Source organism: Lithobates pipiens, unplaced genomic scaffold (assembly GCF_037356315.1).
Source record: "Lithobates pipiens isolate NorthernLeopardFrog02 unplaced genomic scaffold, aLitPip1_a1.2 Scaffold_3, whole genome shotgun sequence".
Classification (NCBI taxonomy): Eukaryota; Metazoa; Chordata; class Amphibia; order Anura; family Ranidae; genus Lithobates; species Lithobates pipiens.
Genome location: NW_027507790.1, coordinates 234,767,878 through 234,795,534, shown reverse-complemented (window position 1 = coordinate 234,795,534; position 27,657 = coordinate 234,767,878). Strand labels below are relative to the sequence as shown.

General features: G+C 43.2%; 1 protein-coding gene across 1 annotated transcript; it reads right to left on the bottom strand.

Annotated features, from left to right (window-relative positions):
* Nucleotides 1–463: 463 nt before the first annotated feature.
* On the bottom strand, nt 464–27,657 carry GOLPH3 (golgi phosphoprotein 3). The gene is made up of 4 exons (XM_077462904.1): nt 27,261–27,657; nt 11,680–11,811; nt 8,648–8,762; nt 464–2,748 (listed from the first exon to the last, which is right to left on the bottom strand). Exons 1-4 carry the CDS (start codon nt 27,453–27,455, stop codon nt 2,324–2,326), a joined length of 867 nt encoding a protein of 288 aa, XP_077319030.1. The 5' UTR covers nt 27,456–27,657; the 3' UTR covers nt 464–2,323.

Below are 27,657 nucleotides of genomic sequence, written 5' to 3'. Positions count from 1 at the left end.
AATCACAGTTTCCATGTCTCGATCTGTGATGTGTCTGAAGTACACAGCCACCACAGAATTGCGCTGCTGTGTGGCCTTGGATCCATGCGCAGGCACCCACTGAGCGAAATATGGGTACATCCACTCAGAACGGGGAAGCTCCCACCCGGCCAATGTACATAAATTGTTGGGTGGGAGCTTTCCTGTTCTTAGTGGACGTACCAATACGTCGCTCTGAATGGGTACCCCAAGGCCATGCAGTAGCGCGATTCTTTGATGGCTGTGTTCTTCAGACACGGCACATCACAGATCGGTGGCGGTTAAACAGTAATCAAAATATGGAATATTGAGCTAGTAAAACTGTGAAAGTATACTTACAAATAACATAATGCAATTGTTTAACTCGTTGACTCAGACCCATTTTGGAAACAAATTTAGCACAAAAAAACAAAATAAAAAAAAACACACACTCCATGAACACCTATTTCAGGCACTTTAAAGATCATAGTTTATTAACCGTATAATAAAAAGCTAGTATACAGAGGGAATCTGATAACTGCAACGATTGTTACCACCTCATTTGTGTCATTTTCATTTACCGTTCCACCTCTAACAAAGCCGCATACCACGCCCCCTTCCTGCGCCGCTCCTGACACCACTATGTGTACAGGTTTCATTTGCAGCAGGGGATGAGACTGCCCATAAAGCACCAATCCATTCTATGAACAACTATGGAAGCAATGTGAAAGGCAAACAGCGCTCAAACATTAATGTGCTTAGCCACATAATTTCACATACATTATTATAATAAAATTAAAAAAAAAAAAGAAAGAAAAGAAAGAGGAAAAAGAAACTAGCGGTTTCCTGTTTTGTTTCTTTGTTGCAAAAGACCCGTAGCTGCAATTGAGCACGTGCAACTATTGTTTTAGAGTGACAGTCTTGATTGCATTTAAGCCTATACAAAAGACAGTATCAGGGAAACGCGTTGACCTACGTGAAAACAAATTAAAGGGTCGCTGCACCAAACACTGATATTTCGGTTACAGGTAGACTGATGGGCTTCACTGAATTCTGACCTCTTCCCTCCCTTGGGGTACTGCAGTAGCAACATTTTGTTGCTGGAGCTCCCACCTCCGTTGCCATAGGGTCTCCCCAAAAGGAGGAGCCCTCTCAATGTCTGTGCTTTACTTCCATAGCGTATAGTAAATGAAAAGATCAGGAAGCTTAAGTGCAGACATTTGTCATCCAGAGTTCCAGCATTAGTCCACACTACCACAGTCTCACTCCTCCCGATTCAGAGGTAGAAATCCCTTTGTTCTGCATTATCAATAACCCAAAAGGAAATAAATCAGGAAGAGTAAAACCCCCTATTTCTCGCGGTAGTTAAGTGGAACTCTGAATTCATATAGAGATCATGCTGCCAATAATTTTTGATGGATGCAAACCTGCAGCAAAAATTGAAATATCAGTACTAGGTGAATTGATCCTTTAAGATAAAATAATGTACCCAAGAATTTCCAAAAAAATTCACATAAAAATAAAATAAAAACACAATGGAGGACAACTGACCCACGAGTACATGCCAAACATTTAAAAATAAAGGTACATGTGCCACAACAAATGTGGGTCACAGTTCACTGCATGTTCTCGCTTTTAGCCCTGAGAAAATCAGAGCCTGAAATGTGTTGGAGACTGGGGTTTGACGTCAGATATACCACCAAAATACTTAGGAATTTCTTCAACTATACAACTGGAACTATGTACACAATTTAATGGAATGTTTCCCCCATCCCAAAAATGGCTTCCAGAGACCATGGGATCATTTACACTAAATACGTAAAGATTTAAAATTTTGATTGACAAATTTACAAGAGAAAAAAAAAAAAAAAAAAAAAAAGAACAAATTTCAGGTGTGTAAAAAGTGGAGAAATTGGGCCATTTGAACTTTGGTGACTGCAAGGCCCTTTCGTGACAATTCTGCTAATTTGTAAACCATCTTGTGGGAATCCTCCGAGGAACTTGAGGCAAACCAAACCCAACGTGCATCCCAGTGTGTCCATCGCAATCACAATTGATCTAGGCCTTCAATAACCTTAAGCCACGTTTTGAGATGCACAATTTTAAGGAGTAGTGTGATGCCAATATGGCAATAAGTATTTGAAATCTCTCATCAAGCTGTCTTAAACCAGTCCAGGTCCTGCATACAATTCAACGTCTTTCTGCGACCAGTCAAAACAAGCAAAAGGTAAAATTACTGAAAAAAAAAAAAAAAAAAAAAAAATAGAAGAAATGTCAAGCAGAGACAACTGGTTTGACGTAGAATGAACACTCCAGTCCACTAGGTTTATTTTGTGAAGGTGGCCACCACGGCCCATAGGATTTCATTAGCGTTTGGCTTTGCGGCCTCTACTTCCGGATCTAGGTCGAGCAGCTGCCGGACTCTCTTCATGGCCAGCTCGTACTGGTCGTCCAAGAGGGGGGCGAAGGCATTTTCGATGACGTCAGAAGAATGAGCTAAATAGATGAGGGCCAGCAAACGTTTATCCATGCGGTGAGGATCCTTCACCCACTTGTCAAGCACAGCTTCCTGTACCCTCTTGATAAGACGCTGCTTGATGTTGTTGTTGGTGAGTGGGTGCGTGGTCATGTCAAACAACAGGAAGTTTTGCTTCTCAGTTGTCAGGACACCCTTTTCTACAAGATTTTTAGCCAAGCGTTCTCGCACGTTTCGTAACTGGAAATGGAGCTTCAAGGGGTTCCAGGTCTCACCTGAAATAAAAAAAAATAAATAAATAAAAAAAAGTTAGATATAGATATAGATATATACACATACATATACACACACACAAGCAAGATGAATCTTAAAAATCACAGGGCCATCCCATAACATTCTCTTTCCTGCCTGACTGAAACCAAATGGAGTCTTGTTGGAATAAAATGGGTGTAAAGCTCTAATAAAGTTAATAAAGCATGTCCTTCTATAGTTCGTACTTCAATTCAAAACACTTGTGTGATTTCGGTCTCCTCTTTCATTCCTCGGCTATTTGCACAAGTCACTTCTGACAGGTGATGCAGACTACACTGGATCAATGAAAAAGGGGGCTTAAAGGGGTTGTAAAGCTTTGTTTTTTTATTTTCTAAATAGGTTCCTTTGACCACTTGCTTACTGGGCACTTAAACACCCTTCCTGCCCAGACCAAGTTTCAGCTTTTGGTGCTCTCACACTTTGAATGACAATTACTCAGTCATGCAACACTGTACCCAAATGGATTTTTCATCCTTTTTTTTCCCCCAAATAGAGCTTTCTTTTGGTGGTATTTGATCACCTCTGGGGTTTTTATTTTTTGCGCTATAAATGAAAAAAGACTGAAAATTTTGAAACAAAAAGCATATTTCTTTGTTTCTGTGACAAAATTATGCAAATTATTAATTTTTCTTCATAAATTTTGGCCACAATTTATACTGCTACATATCTTTGGTAAAAATAACCCAAATTAGTGGATATTATTTGGTCTTTGTGAAAGTTAGAGAGTCTACAAGCTGTGGTGCGAATCACACAATTGATCACATCTGATGTACTGGTGGCCTATCTCATTTCTTGTGACCCGAACAAGTCAGGAAAGTACAAATACCCCCCAAATGACCCCTTTTTTGGAAAGTAGACATTCCAAGGTATTTAGTAAGAGGAATGGTAAGCTTTTTTGGATGTTGTCATTTTTTTACCACAATTCTTTGCAAAATTAAGATTTTTAATTTTTTTCCACAACATTGTCATTGTAATAGGTTATTTCTCTCACATGGCATGTGTATACCACAAATGACACCCCCAAAAAAATTCTGCTACTCCTCCTGAGTATTACAATACCACATGTGTGGGACTTTTTCACAGCCTGGCCACATAGAGAGGCCCAACATGCAGGGAGCGCCATCAGGTGTTCTAGGAGCATAAATTACACATCTAACTTGTTGACTACCTATTGAACTTTTGAAGGCCCTGGAGCACCAGGACAATGACACGCGACACCGATACGTGGCAATGATGACACGTGACACTGATGACAGATGGCACTGATACGTGGCAATGATGACACATGACACTGATGACAGGTGGCACTGATACGTGGCACCAATGACGCGTGACACTGATGACAGATGACACTGATGACAGATGGCACTGATAAGTGGCATTGACAACAGGTGGCACTGATGACAGGTGGCACATGGCACTTTTTATTTTCCCACTTACGGCCACTGCAGCCGTTCATCTCTCCCCTCTCACACGCTGTCTGTGTGAGGTGGGAGAGCGGCGCTGAGAGATGATGATCTCATATGTTTACATATGAGATCATCTCACAATGGACACGCCGATCACGCAGTAAACGGCCGCTGTGATTGGCCGTTTACAGCGATCTGCGTTTGCCTGTCTCCGGGGGACACGGCAAACGCAGAACTCCCCCGGTGCGCGCCCGCGGCGGCGCACATTGCGGAAGTAAACACCAGGACGTCCAGGGATGGCCTCCCAGACGAAAGCGCCTGCTCTATAGCCGTCATTCGGCTATAGGGCGGGCGGGAAGAGGTTAAGCTAGTGCATTGTTGGTTCACTTACCTTTTCCTTCGATTTCCCGGCGCTCTGTGATCGGCGAGTCTTTGAGACTCGCCTGATCACCGATCAGAGCAAGGGGTCGATCCCGACCCCTCATCACGTGATCAGCTGTCAGCCAATGACAGTTGATCATGTGATATAACTGAGCCGGTAATCGGCTATTATTCCTCCTCGCGCTGACAGCGCGAGAAAAAAAAAAAAAAAAAAAAAAAAAAAAAAAAAGAGCCGATCACCGGCGGCCGTGATCGGGACATCAGTCCCGATCACGGCCAGCCCTGCCAGTGCCCACCTGCCCCCTCATCAATAAAGATGATTAAAAAATAAGTGCCCCCCGACAGTACCCACAATCTGCCTCAACAAAGGTGCTGCACACCAGTGCCACATATCCGTGCCCATCAGTGTCATCTACCAGTGCCCATCAGTGCCGCCCATTAGTGCCACCTATCAGAGCCCAGTCCCACCTATCAGTGGTACCTATCAGTGCCCCTTAGTGCCACCCATCCGTGCCATCTTATCTGTGCCCATCTTTGCCCACCAGTGCAGCCTATCAGTGCCGCCTCATCAGCGCACTTCAATGAAGGAGAAAAATGACCTGTTTGCAAAATTTTATAACAAACTATTAAACATGATTTTTTTCTTTTGCATCTTTTTTTGTTTAACAAAAAATTAAAACTCCCAGCTGTAATTAAATACCACCAAAAGAAAGCTCTATTTGTGGGGAAAGAAAATTATAAAAGTTTCATTTGGGTACAGTGTTGTATGCCCGCGCAATTGTCAAAGTGCATCAGCGCTGAAAATTGGTCTGGGACTGAGGGGGGGTTTAAGTGCCCAGTAAGCAAGTGGTTAAAAGAACCTATTTCGAAAATAAAAAACGAATCTTTACAACCCCTTTAAGAACACAGCCTGTGACTGAGAGTCTCAGATGTAAATATTTCCTTACGAGAGCGGGTGTGTTCAGACCCTCCACTCGGGTATTAGATTACATTGTTCTCTCTATGCTGTACATTGTGTGACATCAGTCCCCCCCCCCCCCCCCCCACCCCCCATCCCCGAATGTTAACATTTAGAAAACCTTTGTAAAAGGTGCGCTTTAGAATGCTGTAAAGGAAAGAAGGCTGCAGATAAACAGGTGCAATTAACATAGGAGGAATAGTTATTTCGGTGTATCGCCAGTCACTTTACTGGGTATATGTAAGGGTTTACAACCGCCGTATTACAGGAATGTGTTTAAAAAAAAAAAAAGAAAAAAGAAGAAGTTCCAGAAACATTTTTATTCCAAAAAAAAAAAAAAAAAAAAAAAACCTCAAGGACAATAGAGAGAGGGGCCAAGTTGTACCTGGACCTCTAAAAGTCTGCCTGGAGGTCACATATGTAGGGCCGATGTCTGTGCAGGGTCTGGTGCAGTTCCAATTCAGCGGTTCAGGACCCTTTTTTAAACTGCACCACAACTCGCCCGCATGTGTGTTAACCGGCTCTATTGAAAGACGGTCTGGATCACATGTTATGTGAATCTGATGCGGTTCAAAACGCATCAGTCTCACATATGTGAACAAAGCCTCAATTTTACATTTTCTGTGCATTACACCACAAGCCGAGGAGACTGGAGATCTTCTGGGGTGTGGATCCGCCTGCCCAGGAACCAGATCATTTAATTCATCAGTAGTTTAAAAACAAGAATACCAATAGGATAAGCTTACCGGTCCAGCACTATATTTCACTTTACTAAAAAAGCTCAGTCCTGTCAGTTTTAAAATTCTCATAGACACAAAATTTCCCTAAACAGGATTTAAAAAAAGAAATCTAGCGTGAAATCTAGCAGAACTATCCACATTCCTAAAAAGCAGGGACAGGCTTGATAACCATATATTTCAAAATGTGTCAGTTCCGCTAAAGAGCAAATCCAATCAAATTATAGGGCAGGATGTTTTAAAATGAAGAGCTTCTGAAATCAAATACAACTAATAAAGAGGAAGCTTGATTGTAGTCCAAGCTATAGAAGGTTATGTAGCAGAGTTTTCCTCTTCCGCTGTAGAGTCTACAAATATATTCATGCGAAGTGAAACGCATTAGAAGGAGTAGACAGGGTGGTTTTCCTAGTACCATGTGAAACAATAAAACATTGGCAAACAGTTCAGAGTGGGTTTCATTTTTATTGTTTATGTATAATAGAGAGAAAAACGGACAAAGGCATTTTGACCTCGATGCGATTTTGAAAAAGGTTCTGCGCAAGTTTAGTGTGATGCAGTGTGATTTTGTGGTCCAGACTTGACACGCATCAAAACTGCATCTGTGTTGTTTTTTTACCCGTCTTCAGATAGGATATGCTCTGGTTGTTAGGAGCCGGCATCTTACCAACCAGTGACTCATCCCAGCTTCCTAACAATGATGAGCCATCCCCGCTGTCAGCTGGATTCCACGCCAACAGCATAATGTGAATAAAAGAGCTGGCACCAAAACAAAACAAACAAACCACACCAAGCGCGAGTGTAAGGTTCCTCCACCAATCCATACTGGCACTTTTTTTTTTTACAGAGGAGTCTGTATGGATTGGTGGAGGAAGCCCATGCTTTTTTGTGTTTCAGTGCCAGCTCTTTTATTCCCCATTATGCTTTCAGCGCAGAATCCAGCTGACAGCAGGGATCGCTCATCGTGGTTAGGAAGCCGGCTCTTTAACAATCAATGACTAATCCCAGCTGCTGACATCAGAACCGAGTCGCAGTACTAAAAACTTGCATCAAAACTAGGGGTGCAACGGATCAAAAAACTCACGTATCGGATCGTTTCACGGATCGGATCATTTTTCTGCTCAGCAAAAAAAGGACAAAATCTTGTTACACCAACCGGAGTTGTTTAGATTTCACAGTTATTTTCAAACACAAAATGGAACTTATATGCTTAAATACATTATTTGTAAATCCGATGGACTGTTTAGATGTCACATTTTAAAAGCAGCAGCAAACCTGCTGACCTTACATGGTTGCTAATGTGACAGAAGACCTCCGATTTTCATATTTAACTATTAGCGACCATGTAAGGTCAGCAGGTTTGCTGCTGCTTTTAAAATTTAACATCTAAACAGTACGTCGGATTTACAAATACTGTATTTAAGCATATAAGCTCCATTGGGTGTAGAAAATAACTGAAATCTAAAACTCCAGTGGGTGTAACAAGATGTCCGCTTGCCCCCTTCTCACCATTACTGTGCAGGAGTGTGTCTGTGTGTGGGGGGGGGGGGGGGTTTAGCAAGATGGCGGCGACAAAACGTCACTTCCTGATGAGACAGCGGTCGCCGGGTGTACCAAGATGGTCGCCACTCCGGAGCTAGGCCGAAGCCGTAGCAGATCGCGTGGTGTGCCAATCCCAACAGGGTGACCCGTTCTGATTGGCGACGATCCTTTGCACCCCTAATCAAAACCGCATCAACTCGCGGCTGCCCCTTGAAATCTCTCTGGAAACCGGATTGAAATTGCACTGCATCAGTGCAAACCTAGTCTTACAGACACTAATTGCTTAGCATGCTGCAAATTTTATATATATATATATATATATATAATATATATATATATATATATATATATATATATATATATATATATATATATATATATATACACACACATATATACATACATATACACACAGTATCTCACAAGAGTGAGTACACCCCTCCCATTTTTGAAAATATTTTATTATATCTTTTCATGTGACACTGAAGAAATTACACTTTGCTACAAAGTAGTGAGTGTACAGCTTGTATAACAGTGTAAATTTGCTGTCCCCTCAAAATAACTCAACACACAGCTACTTTACATTGTAACAAAGTGTCATTTCTTCAGTGTTGTCACATGAAAAGATGTAAAAAAAATATTAAAAAACGTGAAATATATATATATATATATATATATATATATATATATATATATATATATATATATATATATATATATATATATATTTTTTTTTTTATTTCTTTATGCTAGGATCACAGCAAAATCTAGTGTATTAGATTACAATAATGTGTTGCAGACTTTTATTCAACCCCTGTAGTTGTGTTCACGAACATACCACTAAGAAGTTCAATCCAGCTCTGTACAGTCTCCGGGGTCGGCGTTTCCTTTATATGTTTTAAGGCTTCATCCAGCATGACATCCCCTGTCGGAGCATCAGATTTGTAAGTAACCTATTAAAATTAAGACGCATTTTGTTAACAGCCACAAGTGCAACCCAGAATATATCCCTTGCTTGTTTGATACCACTTTCTAAACAACACAAATAAGGAGTCTTTTACCCTCTAACCACTTCAGCCCAGGAGGATTTACACACTTCCTGACCAGGCCATTTTCTGCGATATGGCACTGCAACGCTTTAACTGACAATTGCACGGTCATGCGACACTGTACTCAAACCCAAACGGACATTGCGGCCACGCGCACCAGCTCTGGCGTTGCGGGGGCACCCACTATATCTCTTAAAGCGGTTGCCGTACAGCTACGGCGATTTGCGCAGCAGTACAAACCTGCTCCTGCATGACAACGGCGGCTGGTCGGCAGTTAACCACTTCAGTTCCAGGCCTTCTGACACTTGTTAGAATCATTTTTGCTTAGAACCCCCAAACATTGTATATATACACATACATACTTATTATATTTTTTAGCCGAGACCCTAGAGCAGTGGTTCTCAACTCCTGTCCTCAGGCAAGTTTGTAAGATAATTGAAATACATCACAGCTGATATTTTCTGCTCAGCGATTGCAGTATTCTAGTCTGCATCTCCCCAAAGGTGAAACTTAAAATCTGGCCTATTAGTGGGTCCTGTGAACAGAATTGGAGAACTACTGCCCTAGAGAATAAAAAATGGTGGTAGTTGCAACATCATACAGTATTTTGCGAGAATATAATATATCTATATCTATTCAGCGCTGTTGCAACACCGTACCCATATGACATTTTTTGAGACAGAAGGTGTGCTGAAGAGGCTGCACTGATGGGCACAGATAAGCTGCACTGATACAGCAATCATAGACAGTGAGAGACGTGGTTCCTGGAGAACATCCGTGACAGTTAGGAAGTGGTTAATGAATTTTAGTGCAAGCAAACAAAATATATAACCCAATTCTTTGGTAATGTATAAGAGATAAGGTTACACAAGGGTTATGGCTGACAGCTGCAGCCATAGCCTGGTAAACCTATTCAAACCATAAAACAAATTCACGTTAGGGGGTCATGAAGTGGTTAATAAAATGTGCAATCTTATGGTCAAATCGGGAACTGCACCATTACATCAACATCTCTAGGTAGGAGTGAATAACCTTTAAATCAAAGTTGTGGGCTATGGCTACACAGATGTTTTCTCTATGCTATGCAGAAATTTAAAGTGGCGTTCCACCTAAAAAAGGGCAAGCTCCACTTATCTGCCTCCCGCCACACTTGGCATCCCTGGGGGGGGGGGGGGGGGGGGGGGCAGGATGGGTACCTGGTTTTGACCACGGCAAACTCAGACGGAAGTTCAGCCCCTCTCCTCATTCCCAAGCAGCCAGCCCATTCATAGAGTGCGGTGCCCTTTGCACATGCGCAGTAGGGAACTGGCTGTGAAGATGGCAGCACCAGCACCCGATTTCCTGGATTCCTCCGATTTAACCGCTGGATTCCTGGGCAGGCAAGTGTCCTAATATTAAAAAGGTCACAGTATTTGTTGCTGCTGACTTAATTTTTTTGTGAAGGAGCCTGGAGCTCTGCTTTAAAGCTGACCTCCAGGTAGATGAAAGACAAATATCCCAGCTCTTTTTAAAATTACAGCTGGAGTAAGTACCTTAATTTGACCTGATATAAGCATGGTTTCCATCCCCCTACACAGCAACATTCAAATAGGGGAGGGAGAGATAGAAATAGGAACCAATCAGATGTGTTGAATGCAAACATGTTGAAAAGCAACATACCAAAAGGAGACAGCAGAGCGATGACCTCACATCTGCTGCTGCCCTTTCTTTGCCCAGTCAATAAACAATGGGTGGGAGAACACCAATGTATTTTTTTTATTAACAAGGAAATTAGTGTGATCCATCTGTCTGTGCAAAATCTTAGAACAGGATAGAAAAAATAAAAAAATGTTCATCTCTGTATGAACCTGCATGTTAAAGTTCAGCTCTAACTGCCGTGCCCACAGCCAAAAGTGCTTACACAATGGGCATGTGAGCATCAGATCTGGACTATGGAGCAAATGAAGGATGTGGTCTGGTCTGAGGAATATAAGAATGATCTGAGCAACATGAGTTTGAAGTGACAACTTAACCTCCCAATTCCCCAGATCTTAAATCTAACATCTGTGAGATGTGCTGGAAAAACACGTTCGATCCATAGAGACCTCCCCTCAACACACAGGAAAAAGTGTCTGTGAACCTCAGACATGAAATAGATACAAAGCATATCCCTCTATAGTGTGTACTAGAGTGCTTATCGCGCCTAATCACTTCTGACAAGTTTTTCTGACACCAGGTAAAAGTGTTGGCGACAGGGGAGGGACCCCCAGCTTATTGACAGCCTCAGCTCTGTTCCTATGTGCTGGGGCGAGGGCGGGGGGGGGGGGGGTCTCTTCCCTTCAAGCAGCTCTTTACTGAGTTTTGCAGTGTGCAACTTCAGCTCTCTGCCCCTTTTTTAAACTCTCAAACAAGCTTTATAAATGCAGCACTAGGAATAGAAGACAGCAGATAAACAGGTACAACTTATGTAGGAGGATTTGTTTCATCTCTGTGTACCACCTGAGCCCAGTCACTTTACTGGGATATGTAAGGAATTACAACCACTTTAAAAGGATCTGCTACTGACAACTTTGTGCCAAATACCACAACATGCCTTCAGGGGTCTAGTGGAGTCCATGTCTCAACGAGTTATAGTGTGTGGTCATAATATTATGGCTGATCAGTGTATACATGGCTGTTGCATTTAAATAATGTGCATTTAACCCAGATTTCAACTTTTTTTCTTCTATTTGCACTATAAAGATGTAGAAATTAGAATTGCTCAGAGCTTGTTAGGAAACCAAAGAAATACAGGCAACACTGCCAATACGCCATAAGAGTTTAACACAGAAAAGTCTTATACCTTCCTTGACAAGAGACTTTTACGCCTCATTCCACCGGCTTCCAGGGAAATTCTACCTCGAAAGGCTAGTTCAATTAGCATGCACCCACGCAGCCCAGCAGAGATGCAGTCATTCCAGAAGGACGTGTAACCCTGAAAAGATAAAGGTTACAAATTATGGTCATCTTCCCTTGAAAGTGAAAGAATATGCAATGTTCAGCAGTAGATATTGACCAACTATAGCAGGTTATTAATCTGTTGCATTTTCTTTTTTTAAATACCCCTCAGCTATAAAAAACACGGTTCTAAACTCAAGTGACCAGTAATCCGGGACCAGATTTACAGCCAACACCAAGTTCCACCCCCTCTCCATTCTGCAGCATCTGCCTGTCTATTTGTCCTGGTCGGGACAGACTCGGGACAGACTCGGGACAGACTCGGGACAGACTCGGGACAGACTCGGGACAGACTCGGGACAGACTCGGGACAGACTCGGGACAGACTCGGGACAGACTCGGGACAGACTCGGGACAGACTCGGGACAGACTCGGGACAGACTCGGGACCTGCATTCTGTTATTCAGGGTACAGACAGTGAAGATGGTCAGATTGTGTAGTAAAATTACTGCAACTCTTTCATTCATAAGAACACAAAGCTGTCAACAGTCACTCCAGCTACTACACTAGACTGAGACAGCCTAAGGTAATACCAGGGTCCACTTTTTTTGTAAATTAAATCGCTCTTTGCCAGCTGCATTCATTTACCAAACAAGCAGTTTTTCCACCCTCTGGAGCCATGAGCTGTGTAAAGCAGTGGCGTCACTGGGGTTGGTGTCACCCAGTGTAGTAACGATAGTCACCCCTCTGTACAGACACCCCCCCCCCCCCCCCATCTAAAATGCATGAATATGAAAAAGCCTTAAGGGGTTTACAAACCCTTTAAAAATGAGCATTGTATGCAAATGTGGTCACAGGGAACATGCTCCTGCTGCTAGAGATTCAGCCAATGAGGACCCAAGACAGTGGCTGCAGCTGCACTGCTTGTCCCTGACTGAACGATCGGGGTTAGGAAAGTAAAAAAAAGGGGGGGGGGGGGGCTCTGGACTACAAAAGGTTTTTCACCTTCATGCATAAAATGCATGAAGGTGAAAAACCTTAAGGGGTTTACAACTCCTTTAAAATGGTTGTAAACCCTCCCCCACAACTTTGTCCCATGTAAATCAACATAAAAAAACATAATGAACACTGCTTGTAGATATCTCTTTACTTGCTTAGTATTGTTGTAATCCTTTTTGTTCTTTAGGATGAAGTCACTGAGCATGCCCAGATCTCCCCTGATTTACGGCACACTCTCCATGTCTTATCTATTCGTTATCAGAACTTCCTATGGCACACAGCACTGAACTCCTAGCAGGCTGCAGAGTCATTCAGAGCTTCCTTCTACACACCATGTGACATCGCATGCAGTGTAAACTTGGCCATTACTGCAGTCTTATCAGCTGAAGCTGATAAGACTGATAAAGGCAAACAGACACCAGCACAAGTAAATACTATGAAATAAAAAAAGTCAGCTATGAAAAGGGAAGCAGGGTTGCCATAGAAACGTTGGATTGAGAAGGAGGCTTGGTTAACAGTACAGGAAGTCCTCAAAGTAAAGGCAGAAAATACACTCCACTGTGGACTCAGAAAACAATACCGTATTTTTCGGACTATAAGGCGCACGTAAAAGCCTAAATTTTCTCCCAAAAACGACCGTGCGCCTTATAGTCCGGTGCGCCTTATATATGACCTGTTGACATCGCTGGAGTTCTTTGTTAACAGTATCTGTCATCTTGACGTAAACCTTCGGACTATAAGGCGCACGTAAAAGCCTAAATTTTCTCACAAAATCGACCGTGCGCCTTATAGTCCGATGCGCTTTATATATATGGAAATATCCATTTTATCAGCCGGTCGTTGCTAGTGCGCCTTATAGTCCGAAAAATACGGTACTTAAGATGGCGCTACCTTACCCCTGGAAACAAGTTTTTTAAAGTTTCTTTAAACAGTAAGTAATATGCGATTTGGGCTGGATTACGGTGGCTATGGTTTGCTAATTACTTATAATGGACTAAATGAAAAGCAGCATCAGAGTAGCTGAAGAAGAAGAAACCCACACTTTTTTTTGGGGGGGGGGGGGGGGGGATTCTCCCTGCTGAGCCATTATATACCGCCATCATTACATACTGATACCGACTACCAGCGATGGGCTCCGGATCAAACTCACCAAGAAGCCGCCATTGCACAGGCAGCGTGTATATGTGCAGCTGTGGGCTGGGAAATACCTCACTGCCTACGACTGATGGTGTGCAGCGATGGCTTCTTGGCGGGTTCGATCTGAACACGTCCGAACCCATCACTACTGACTAGTATTCCAGCATTTCTCTCCTCCCTCAGCCAGCTAATGTGACGCCAGTGCCAAGAGGGGCATTTCCCCAAGGTTTTTTTTTCCCCCCCCGTCTGAGGAAACCTGAAGGCACCCTGGTTTAAAAAGGCTGTTCTAAGCTGACAGAATGTTGCTGTGCTGTTTCCTCATCTCTTCTGTTTACACCAGTGGCGTCGCTAAGAGGGAGTGGGGGACACCCGCAGAGGGTTGACACAATCCAGAAAGTGGCGGAGGGTCCTGGGGGCAGGGCTCTTAGCATGAACATGCTGGCACTGTGCTAGCCCCGAGTGAGATGCAGGTGCTTGTACTGGTTGCATTTAAAAAATTTATTAAATAAAAAACATATTTAAAAAGCAAGCTCTTAACCAGGGCAAGTTCTGAACACACCGTCTACATGGCATTACAATAAAATGGATATTGTTCATTACAAATCAATATTGCCTGGTTTTCAGGTTAAGCCGGCTTAATTTGCTCTGGGAGCAGGCCATAAATACCCGTCAGAGCCCTGTGGTGCATTTGCGCTGGATTTTTAAAGCTGGCGCCGAATGTGGGTGCCATTCGTGGTAAAAAAAAAAAACAAAAAAAAAAAAACAAACACACAGCAAGCAGTTGTGCGTAACAAACTGGAGTAAAAAAAAAATAAAAATTATTATGTGCAAAGCTCAACATCCAAAAATGCAAATGGGCTTCTTTGGTGACGCATAGGACAGCCCACAGATAATGAGGGCTGCCTTGTGAAGTGCGCATTTTTGCACTTTGTACATAAGACACTAGGTTATATTGCAGCAATTTCTTCATTGGAGCACAGTGACACTTGTCACAATAGCCTGGTGCCTTGACAACCCAATCTGCTATTCAGTGTCATTATACTCAATCATGCTGACCCTGTATGACTAGCGATCTACCAGAGGAAATGCTGAAGTCAAAATATTTGGATGTGTTGTGTGAAATGCCTGCGGGAGACAAATTATTGCTAAACAACATTGTGAAAGATGCTGAGTTTGTATTTAAATAATACTCTCCAATGTTTATTCCCAGCAAGTTCAATGGCTGCTTATTCTCATGGGGGCTGAATACACCTCTGCATCTAGTTACGTATAGAGTGGGAAAAATAATTAGGGGTGCGCCGAATGGAAATTCTGGTGGCAAAACCAAAAAAAAAAAAAAAAAAAAAAACGCAGGATGCACTTTGCTGAAAACCGTAACCGAAAATGACAGATTTGTAAAAAAAATAATTTATATTTTTATATACAACTATTATATTCAACTTGTTAATATCAATTTAAATATGAATTTATCGTTGGCCATTATTGGCACCTTTAGTGCAAGAAAGGTCAAGAAAAATGCAGTCTGCAGTCCATAACCAGCTCCTGCGTCATGTCCTCGGCCTCTAACCAGCTCTTGTATCATGTCCTCAATCTCCTACTTAAAAACTTAAACATACTGCCAATAGCAAAATTTCCATTCGGTGCACCTATAGCAGACATGATACAAGAGATCAATGCAGCCTCACCAGTGCCTGTCAGATGTCATATGCAGCCTGCCAGCGCCCGGATCAGAGCTGCGATCTCCTGCTGTCACATGTTGGATTTGAATTTCCACAGCTACACAGACATAATGTCCCGTCTCCTGTGATCATGTCCCACCGATTTAATGTCCTGTCATTGGATCAGTGTGCCGTCTATCACAGGAGGCAGGACATTGTTACTGCGGCCGTCAGGACAATTCTGCTCCGTGACACACGGAGATCACAGCTCTGCGAAGAGGGACGGGAGGCGAGGACTAGGGTGGGCCAGGATGACACCCCTGCAATGGGCGGCACCCGAGGCGGACACCGCCCCCCTTTTCAGCTCCAATATCTGCATTTTTTTGCGGGTGTATGCCAAAAACTCGGCCGAAAATTTTGGTGCACCAGTAAAAATAGATTTGATCTCCTGTGGATTTCATACGTTTGCCCACTTACAAAGAAGTGAAGGGTCTATAATTTTTTTCATAGGTGTATTTTTTTTTTAAATGATACAGAGACAGAACATCAATCAAAAATCCAGAAAAAAACTGAAAACAAAATGTTATAAATGGAGTTGCAGTTCAGTGAGTAAAATAAGTATTTGATCCAACCAACCAACAATAATTCTGGCTCCCACTGGCTACAGTATGTGCTCGTGTGGTACGCAGATTAATCCTGTCAATTTAAGAAGGTGCTCCTAATGACAACTCATTATGCGTATAAAGGACACCTGTCTACAGAATTCCTTCCACTCAAACCCACCATCATGGGCAAAACCAAAGAGCTATCAAAGGACGTCAGGGACAAGAATGTAGACCTGCACAAGGCTAGAATGGGCTACAAGACCACCAACAAGAAGCTTGGTGATAAGAAGACAACTGTTGGAGAAATTATTTGCAAATGGAAGAAATCCAAAATAACCAATCGCCCTCAGTCTGGAGCTCCATGTAAGATTTTGCCTCATGGGGTAAGGATAATCATGAGAAAAGTGAGGAATCAGCCCAGAACTACACAAGAGGAGCTTGTGAATGATCTCAAGGCAGTTGGGACCACAGTCACCACAAAAACCAATACGCCACCATGGATTTAAATCCTGCAGCGCCCGCAAGGTCCTCCTCAAGAAGGCATATGTAGAGGCCCGCCTGAAGTTTGCCAATGAACAGCTTAACGATTTAGAGAAGGATTGGGAGAAAATGTTATAATAAGATGAGACCAAAATTCAGTTCTTTGGCATTAACTCGACTTGTTTGGAGGAAGAAAAATGCTGACTGACCCCCAAGCACACTCTCCCTACAGTCAAGCACAGAGGTGGCAACATTATGCTCTTAGGCCGTTTCACTGCTAAAGGTGCAGGCTGACTTTGCCGCATTGAGGGGCCAATAGACGGGGCCGTGTATTGTAAAACCTTGGATGTGAACCTTCTTCCCTTACCCAGAACACTGAAGATGGGTCATGGATGGGTCTTCCAGCATGACAATGACCCAAAACATACCGCCAAGGCAACAAAGGCTTGGCTCAAGAAGAAGCACATTAAGGTCATGGAGTGGCCTAGCCAGTCTCCAGACCTGAATCCTATTGAAAATTTATATAGGGAGATGAAACTTCGAGTTGCAAAGCGGCAGCCAAGAAAGAAACCAAGAATTTAGAGAAGATCTGGACTAAAAGAAAAGTGGACCAAAATCCCTCCTGAGATGTGTGTAAACCTGGTGACCAACTACAAGAAATGTCTGACCTCTGTGCTTGCTAACAAGGGTTTCTCCACCACGCACTAAGTCTTTTGCTTGAGGATCACATACTTTTATTACTCACTGAACTGCAACTCACTTTATAGCATTTGTAGCATGTGTGTTTTCTGGATTTTTGGTTGATATTCTGTCTTTATCATTTAAAATACACCCAAGATAAAAATTATAGACCGTTTATTTCTTTGTAAGTGGGCAAACTTACAAAATCTGCAGGGGATCAAATAATACATTTACTGTACATAGGAGCAGATGGAATCTGAGGCATGGCAACCAATCGGCTTCTATCTTCAGCTTCTTCAATTAAGCTTTGAAAATGAGAACTATAAGCTTATTACCATTGGTTGCCATGCACAGCTGCTCCAGATTCTGGGTTCTCCAGTTTTGATAAATTCCCTCAACATCCCAAGGTACATTTCCACCATTTCTCAATTTTTTAACGAGTGTTTTCGAATGGCAACTATGACAACATTCTGGTCATTTCCTGCAGTCTTTAGAACAGCTGCACACCAGATAAAACGCAGAAGCCCCAGAGGTTACATAGCTAAATAGAAACATCAGAACTTGTTCAGACAATAAGGGGTAGATTTGGACAGGTGTCTAAATCTGCCTCTCCTCTGAAGCCTGATCTGCGCTCGGATCATGCCTCAGAAGCGACTGGTAGGCAAGTGAGGAGGCAATGCAACGCCTCCTCCCTAGCTGTTTTAGCCCCATTTTGGCCAACAAATGCAGGGCGTTTGCACAGATTCCCTGTTCACCTATGTGTCACATATGGCGGGGCGTGTCACCTGCCGATCACTACATTTAGGGGAGATTTTGCTACAAAGCAAAGCATCAGGACCTTGGCATGTAAACAACCCTGCCTATTGCAGCTTAACAGAGCTCAACCATGCATTTTTACCACCCTCACTCCCCCAAACGCATGTTTAAATTTAGCCTAATGAAGTCTCATCAAGCTGACTGTGCACAGGGCAGAAGTGTCAAAGGGAAAACGAAGAGCCAAAATTATCAAATATTTATCTTTGTAACTAAATTTAAAAAATTAGTGGATTTTAATTACAGGTGCAAACACTTCTAACTTCCAACAACCAAGCAAATGTGTGATCCTATTCCTAAAATGTCTGAATGGGAGCGCTGGTCACTCTCCAATTTTGTCTTCTTTATTTTGTTTCCTCTGCAGGCTGAACAAAAATAAACAAACCTCTCCATCCATGTTATACAGTCCAGATGGACAAACCTCCTGCAGTCGAAATACCCAAACAGTGGCTGCAAAAAAATTGGATGCAGCCACTAGTTAGCCAAATAATTTTTTGCCTCAGATTTTTCAACCAAGGGATGTTGAGTGGGAGGCAGACGACTGAGTGAATTTGGTTTAAAGAGGTTGCAAAGGCAGACTTTACATTAGGATAAAAAGCCTTGTGTGTAGGAGAGCGAGAGAGAGATCTAGGGGGTAATATTTATTATCGTTTTCACAGACTGGTGAACCTCGGCCCATCTTTATTTGTAAAACCACCGACTCTCGAAGATACTCTTCTTTTATACCCAATCATGTTACTGACCTGTTGCCAATTAATCTAATTATTTGGAAAATGTTCTTCTAGCTCTTCCTTGTTAAAGTGGAAGTAACGTCATTTTTGTAACTTTTACCTACAGGTAAGTCTATAATAAGACTCCCCTGTAGGTAAAAAGAATATCGCTGTAGAAGCTGCAAATACAGGGATAGCAGCATTCTATAGGGTCCTGTGCCAATCTGCTTTCCTCCTGCATAGTAACCATGAGATTTCTGATTGGAAGAAGAGGTAGAGATTGTGCCTTTCCAACTTATCCAATAAGAGAATGACTTGCATAACAAAACCAAAAAAAAAACAATGAATTTTGTGAATGATGGTAATGTTGAATGCCAAGTGAGCAAATCACAGCCATATTTAGCAACCCATCCAAAAATGTCTGTGGGTGAGAATGCAGTCAATAGTCATATAATGACATGCTATAAAAACAAATGTGTTTAACCTAAATGGGGGGGGGGGGGGGGGGGGGAGTGTTGGCCTATAATTAACAAAGCTAGGCAATGTTCCAGCTTTATAAGGTTTTTGTTTTTTTGTTTTTTAGCCGTGCCTCTGCTTGGAAATTTTCACAATACTTAGTGTGGGCAATGAAACAGTAAACAAGTAAAATCTCTAACATGAACACAGAGTACAATTACTATATCTAAAAAGTAAAAAGGAAAACTTTTTTTGTTCCATTACGATATAGTAGGAGGAAGGTAAAATCCACTGGCAGTTATTTTTTTTCCCCCAGCTATGGCCAATTATGGAGATTTCCTTTAACTTCCTGTCTTATAGATTCAACAGGAAGTGAGAGAATATATTTCTATTGGGAGAGAAATCCCCATTTCGCCAGTTATCACAGGAGCAATTGTCCCTATTGGAAGATTTCCACTCTATTCTTGTTCTAGTGGCAACTCACAATTTTGGATTTACCATCACTTTCAGTCCCAGAGACTTCAGGGTTTGAGACAATTTAGATAGGAATATGGACAGCTGCCAATTAGAGTGAATCACCCCATCACACACATTCCTGCAATGGACTGTAAAGATATGTGTGCTGCAGCAAACACCATCTGGAGACTGGAGCATGCATAGTACAGTGTAAATATTTGGCATGCACACCACAAATCTTCAGAATAAGCCTTGGTTCACACTGCGAGCCGCGGCGAGGCGTCTCCGACTTCCTCGCCGCGACTTGCAGGGGGGGGTCAGCGGCGACTTGCAGAGGACTTCTGCATAGAAGTCAATGCAAGTCGCCCCCGAAGTCGCCCCGAAGTAGTACAGGAACCTTTTTTCTGAGTCGGAGCGACTCGAGTCGCTCCTCTCAGAACGGTTCCATAGTACTGAATGGGGGCGACTTGCGGGAGCGAGGCGAGGCGAGCCGTGTCGCCTCGCCTCGCAGTGTGAACCGGCCCTTAGTCAGATTGTTTTTTGTTTTTTTATTGAAGAAAGATCACATCACAAACAGAAGAGTGCAACATTCCAGAGCTATGCAGCAGGACCCTTTTGTCACATGCCTGTCAAACTATGAGAAGCGGACAAGTGCTGTGCCTGGACTGTGCACATAGCCGTATAAATGTTAAAGTGTAACTAAACCCAGGACCCTGCATTCACTATATCTGGTCTCCCACAGTACACAACAACATGGAAATGCCATAGGTTTTAGTAAATATAAACTGTTATAATATCTTTTCTCAGCAGTGTATAGCAGTCTTGTGACTTCTCTCAGTGCCCAGCAGAGCACTGGTTAAAGCTTGAAGGGGGAGTTTCCATTCTCCCCCGATTCTCCTATCAGGCTGCATGACCCTTTGACTGGACAGTACTGATTGGCACTCTCCCAAGAGGGAAAAAAAAAAAAAAAAAAAGAAGAAGAAGGAAAGGCTTTAGCAATACACACCAAACAAGCATGTGCAGAGAGCCCCCAAGGCTCTGTACTGTGAGAAGATAGATTGCAGAAGGGGAGGATCAAAGACAGGATCAAAACAGCCTTTTTACACAATGCAGAAGATTAACCCCTTGGGTTCCACAGTGAGTATAACAAGCATGCATTACTGCATATACAGACTGATTTTACTGTTGTGGGTTTAGTAACATGTTAAGGGCAGTATGTACCCAGGCACCAGTGTCTGGAAGGCTAGAGCTATAGGCACTGTGGCTAAACTCCCAGTGTGCATGAGGCCTCAAACAGTGAAAGCAAAAAGACCCTAAATCTAAATTAATCCCCATAATCCTCTGCACATCAAAAAATAAATAAAAAAAATCAAGCCAAGAGCCAGTACTGGGAGCCAGCTGGGCTCTATTACATGTGATGGCAATCTAAAAACACGTCAGCCACTAAGGAGACTAGAAGGGGGTGTTAGTTACAAAAGGGAATAGGAGAGAGGACCACACTTGCAGAGATAAACATCCAAAAGGCAGACTTTACATCACCAGCAAGCTACAGGTGATGTTCATGTGGCTCCATAATGTGGCAGAACACAACAGGATAACTTTTGGCAGATTTGAATTTCAACTAGATATTTAAATATTTTTTCAGAGATCTATTTTAAGCCTGGAAGGCGAGCATTTCTAAGAGACAAGGTACATGTATTTCTATATTTTTTTAAAGGTCTGAAGGTTAGGTGCTGAATACATTTTGTGTACACTGCCTACGCATTTCTTACACTATAAAATGTATTAAGTGTGTGTGTAGGAATACTTTCACCTTTGTAAATTGAAAAGCGGGAGGATGTAATTTTGTAGGAAGAAAAATGACATGATTCAGTTTGCCTAAACAAAGGAAAGCAATCAATTGTAGCAGAACTTAAGTAGTCGTATCCCCCCGCTTTTAAATTTTTACCTACAGGTAAGCCTATAAGGCGGCTTACCTGTAGGTAAAATGAATATCTCCTAAACCTGTACGGTTTAGGACCTATTCACCTTGCATGCAGCCACTGATGTCAGCGGTGTATGCGCTCTGAAGGTCTGGCAGATGCTGGCGGAAAAAAAAAAAAAAAAAAGAGCTTCTCTCCAGAAAGAGGACTCCAGCGTGTCATCGTGGCTCCAGCCACTCAGCGCCAGAGCAGCGAACACGAAAGAAACGCAGAGGGAACATGTCAACTCCCTCATCGGTGCCCGGGAGGCAATGTCAGCGCTTCGTTCCAATGTTTTTGTTTTTGCGTGCATACAACCGCTTTAAAGCGGAACTTCACCTAAACTTAGGTTCCCACCTATGCAGTTCTGCAAGATGTGTAAATTGGAGGGGGCCCACCAGCCCATTCATTTTAAAGGGCTGCCCTGCTTTCTGAAACACAGGGAATCGCAGCCAACACAACAGCAAGTGCACTACGCTTCCCCATGTGGTTGCAATGCTCAGTGCATGCGATTAGGATTAATGGCACCTGCAAGCATCTAATGCTTGTCACTATGTGCGGCTGTGGGTACGGGTCTGAGAATGGCAGAAGTTGCCCCAACCCACAAGCTCCCTGCAACCTCCTGGAACACCACTGTACATTCGAGGAGGTTGCGGGACCAGTCTGAAATCACAGCATGTCTTTCACAACTGGCTCCCCACTACGCATGCGTAATGGACTGAGCTGGAAACAGCTGCCAGCATGACCACAACAAATCTGGTGTGAACAAGCTCTCATACAGGACTGCCCAGCTCTCGAGTTCTGCGGAAATTTCTCCTGCAGATGAGTGAGAAAAAGCACGAAGTTCTAAAGCATATGGAAACGTTAAGTTAAAGAGTCATAATAAAAATAAAAAAATAAAAAACACACACCACACACACTTAACAGTTATAATGGTTCAATAGGAAAAAATATTTCTCAACAGTTTAAATATGTATTCATCCATAATACTAGGCGACCTTGCATCCTGGTACTATGGAAAGTTAGGCAACACTACAGAAACATGCAAGACTTCAGTCTCAGCTTATTCATATAGGCACTAAAAGCAAATGGGGAGGGGGAGGCATAGCAAGAATGGCAGCAATTTAAATAAAAGAATCCAAAAAAAAGAAAAAAAAAAAAAAAAAAAAAAAAGTGGCACTGGTGAGCAAATGCTGGGATAAAAATAAATAAGTCAATAAACAGCTGATGTTTAAATCATGTGATCAGCTGTCATTGGCTGACAGCTGATCACGTGGTAAACCATGATTGGCCCTTTACCCCAATCTGGGACTCCGCGATCACAGAGCATGCCACAGGCAGCATGAGCACATCAATGGACGCCCTCACAGAATTTTAAGCCCATCCTGTAGCCATCTTTTGGTTATAGCGTTGGCGTGAAGTGGTTAAGGGAGATCCATGTCTCAATACAAACAGCGGTGATAATATTTGACAAGCCCATATATAAGCTTAGTTAAAAAGTCCCACAGATTGCAGGAAAGAACTTTGCTTAATTTTTACATCAACACAGCGCAGCCACCAGCGATAATTGCAAGAGAATCTGTCAGGCTGGTTGTACCCAAGTTGATCGATCGACTTGGTACATTCAGTCTGCCCATTAACAGTTCGAATCTCACACGGTTCCTGCTGAACAGACAGATTCGAATCGTGTATGGTCGGCCTACGTCAAGCAATTCAGTAAAAGGAGACAAGATCAGAGTCATTAAATGCTGCGGGTTGGATCCTACCCTTCTGTACTTTCACAAGTAAAATAGATATTTTCTTACACTTTTAAAACATCAGATTTGGAATATTGGCAGGATGTCTAAATATGAGGTTTCAAGTCTGGCACTTAGGCTTTAGTCTTCTGCAGAGGAATATTATATTCTGTGCTCAGGTTCAAGTGTGCAGCTGACACTTCAACAAATTCCTTACACAAAGAAGAGCCTGTTGCCTCTCCATACTTTATTCATGACATCCATATAAGCTGCCTTGTTGCCAACAACTCTACACTGGTGCTTGTTCTACAACCCTACCTGAAAGATCTGCCAAGTCTGTGGTATACATATAAAAAAAAAAAAAAAAAAAAAAAAAAAAACACCCAACCTACTATGCGCTATAAAACCGAGAACATGCTTAAACCAGCTTATAGTGAAATGATGATGTTTGACAGAAAAAGGACTGCAGACGCAAAGCCAAAATACATTCAAATCAAATTTTTTATTGTCCGAATAGAAGGTAAAGAGTGGAATTCCCATGGGGCTTAAAGAGGAGGTCTAGTTCCCCCACGAAAAAAGTTATAATTCAGCAGCTGCTGGCTTTTAATATATGGACACTTACCTGACCAGGGAGCCCGCAATGTTGGCATCGCAGCCAATCTTTGGATCAGATGTCGGGTGCAGCCACCGCCGCTCCTGGCAAGGGGACCCGGCAGTGGAGCCTTTCGGCTTCACAGCCTGTTCCCTACTGCTGTGTTCTCTAATTCGTCCGCCGGTGGAGGAAGGAGGAGGAGGCCAAAGAGGTACCTGTTCCCTCCTCCCCCATGAAAGGTGCAAAATGTAGCACCAGACGGGGGGACGTATAAGCACAAGTTCCACTTTTGAGTGAAACTTTGCTTTAAGGCTCATTTACAAGCATTGCAAGGCATTGACATGGACCACAGCAAGGAGGTCGATTCATTTTTAATGGGCACCCGTGTGTTTCTGTAACACATAATAAATCCCAATGCTACATCACTTCTGCAATTTGTCTACTGCTGGTCCCACATCCTCAACTTTCTGTCCTGGATTTAACAATAGGCAGGTCTCCTGGTCATACATTCCTGGCCTGGTATATAGTGCACACGTAGGTCTCCCTTCAACTCAACAAAAACACAGACAAGCTACACTTCCGCTCATGAAAGCTAGGCTTATCCAAATCACCATACTGATCTGGGGGAAAAAATTTGGGCAATTGAGCCCCCACTTTCCAACCTCTCAAACCTATAATAAAAATACCGCAATCGTCCCTGACCTCAACACTCCCTTCTATTCTGTAAATAACAGTAGGTCCTGCCTGATAAAATAAGAGACTATGGGGTCGTCCTACTCACCTCCCTGTTCTGGTATATAAGGTCCCTATCACATGGGACAGATTCCATTCTGATTGGCAGGGGATCAGCTCACAGATCCCATGCTGATTGGAGCAGAGCAGGCAGGTTATACAGACGGGTCTGCTCAGTTCCTGCAATGTGGACAAAGCCCACTCTGCTCTATGCTGGACAACCGGAAATAAACGGACTACGCTGTCCATTTACACCAGACTAGCTCCAATCTGAGTGACCTAAACGGAAGGGAACAGAGCAGACCTGAAGGTAGGCAGGTGTAAACAGACACAAGTCCGTTCACAACCGCCTGTCCATAGGGATAGATAGACCTTCCGATCAGGTCTGCCTAGAAAGATTAAAGGCGAACCTGATCAGAACACTCATGTAAAAAAGGTAATGTTAGCCCTCACCTCCCCGTCCTGGATTATTAAATGCCCAAACCCGTCCTCACCAACCCCCCCCCGTCCTGGATTATTACTAATGTCCAGCCCTGTCCTCACCTCCCCGTCCTGTATTATTAAATGCCCAACCGCGTCCTCACCTCCCCGTCCTGGATTATTACTAATGTCCAGCCCCGTCCTCACCTCCCCATCCTGGATTATTACTAATGTCCAGCCCCGTCCTCACCTCCCCGTCCTGGATTATTAAATGCCCAACCCCGTCCTCACCTCCCCGTCCTGGATTATTTAATGCCCAAACCCATCCTCACCTCCCCATCCTGGATTATTACTAATGTCCAGCCCCGTCCTCACCTCCCCGTCCTGGATTATTACTAATGTCCAGCCCCGTCCTCACCTCCCCGTCCTGGATTATTACTAATGTCCAGCCCCCTCCTCACCTCCCCGTCCTGGATTAATAATAATGTCCAGCCCCCTCCTTACTTCAACGTCCTAGAATATTAATGTCCAGCCCCCTCCTCACCCCCCCATGGAAAAATAATGTTGGTCCCTCCACCTCACCTGGGTATAATGGTGTCAGATCCTCCTCATCACCTCCCTTGTCCTGGTACAATAATTTCATCCCTCAACCTGGTATAATATTCATGTCAGGCCCCCGCCTCTCCTTCCTGTAACAGAATCCCCCTCCTCTCTTCTCATCACTATTATAATAGTGATGATATCAGCCCCTTCCTACCCTCCCTGTCCTGGTATATTATGCATTACCCCCTCCTTACATCCCAGTCCCTGTATATTAAAAAAGTAAAAGACAGGCCCCTGTCCACCTCAATGTTCTGGTAAAATATTTATAATGGCAGCCCCCATCCCTCACCTTCCTGGAATAACAATAATGCCAATAATGCATGCATTTCATCACACCCCCCCCCCCCCTTCCTGTCTTGGAATAATAATAAAAACAACAACATCAGCCCCATTTTTGCCTGTTATGGAATAATAATAAAGAATCATTTAAGCACTCCACCTCTCCTTAGGCCTCTTTTACAGGGGGTTTCCGATCGGGTCCGTTTGTCAGGCGGATCTGATCAGATGCTCTATTCACCCCTATGGAGTGGCGGATGTCATTGGTGACATGTCCGCTGATATCCGCCACTATCGAAGGAATCCAAAAGGGGGTGGTGACCCTATTTTCCATCTGATCCCCACATTGAGGAGCTGTCTCAGCACAGTGAGTGGAGACGGAATCAACAGATCAATCCCCGAGCAAAACTGAGTCCACCAGGCAGAACTCCCGTGTGAAAGGACCCTTACTGTCTTGTAATTACAAAAAAAATTAAATTAAATTATTCCAGGAGGGGATAATGATAAAAAAAAAAAAAATGTAATATACACACACACATTATATATATATATATATATATATATATATATATAAAGTTTCAGAACTGATATAAGAATGTCACCCCCTCCAGGTATTATAAGAATACCCCCCCCCCCCCACATCTGGTATAATAAAAATATCTCCCCCCTCCTAACATAAAAAATAAACAAACAACATCACCACCCCCTTCCGATATAATAAATAATAATATTCCTCTTCTCTGGTATAAAACAAATACAATGATTGGTATAATATTAGAAATCTCTCTCCCCCTTCTGATATTATTAATATATCACCATCTCCTGGTCTAATAATAATAATAAAGATCCACCCCCAGTATATCACCCCATTCTGGTGTAACAAAAGAATAATAAATCATATCATCCACTACTGGTATAATAAAAAAAAATATTCCAGGGAGGGGGGGGGGGGTGATATTATTTAATTTTTTTTATATATCACCCCTCCTAAGTATAATAATAGAAACATTTCAGAACTGGTATAAGAATATTCCCCCTCCAGGTATTATAAGAACTCCCCCCCCCCCCCTTCTAGCATAAAAATAATAATCAACACCCCCCTATATAATAATAACACCTCCCGGTGTAGTGATAATAATAATAATAACAATGCTCCCCTCCTCCTCCTCACCTCCCTGTCCTTCAGGCCCAGTAGTAGGACCTCCTCCATGAGGGTGAGTCTGGCCTCCTTGTCCCCGGCCCGCTCCTCGCCCTCCTCCTCCTCTCGGTCCCTGTCCGGGTCCTCGGTCGCCCTCTCTCGGTCGCTGCGGGAGGCCTCGGTCCGGCGCTGCACCAGGCCGGAGTTGCGCTGGGTGATGGTGCTCATAGTGAAGGGCGGCTCTCCTATGACACGGTAGACGGGCGGGGGAGGGCTATCTGGCGGCCCGGTCTCCGCTCATCAGGCCGCGCTCTCCCCCCGGGTCTCACACTCTCCGCTCCGCCGGCTCCGGGTGAGGAGAACACAGCTGGTGATAGGAGCTGCCTCCTGCTCCGCCAAGATGGCGACTGCCGGTGACGTCAACGGAGGA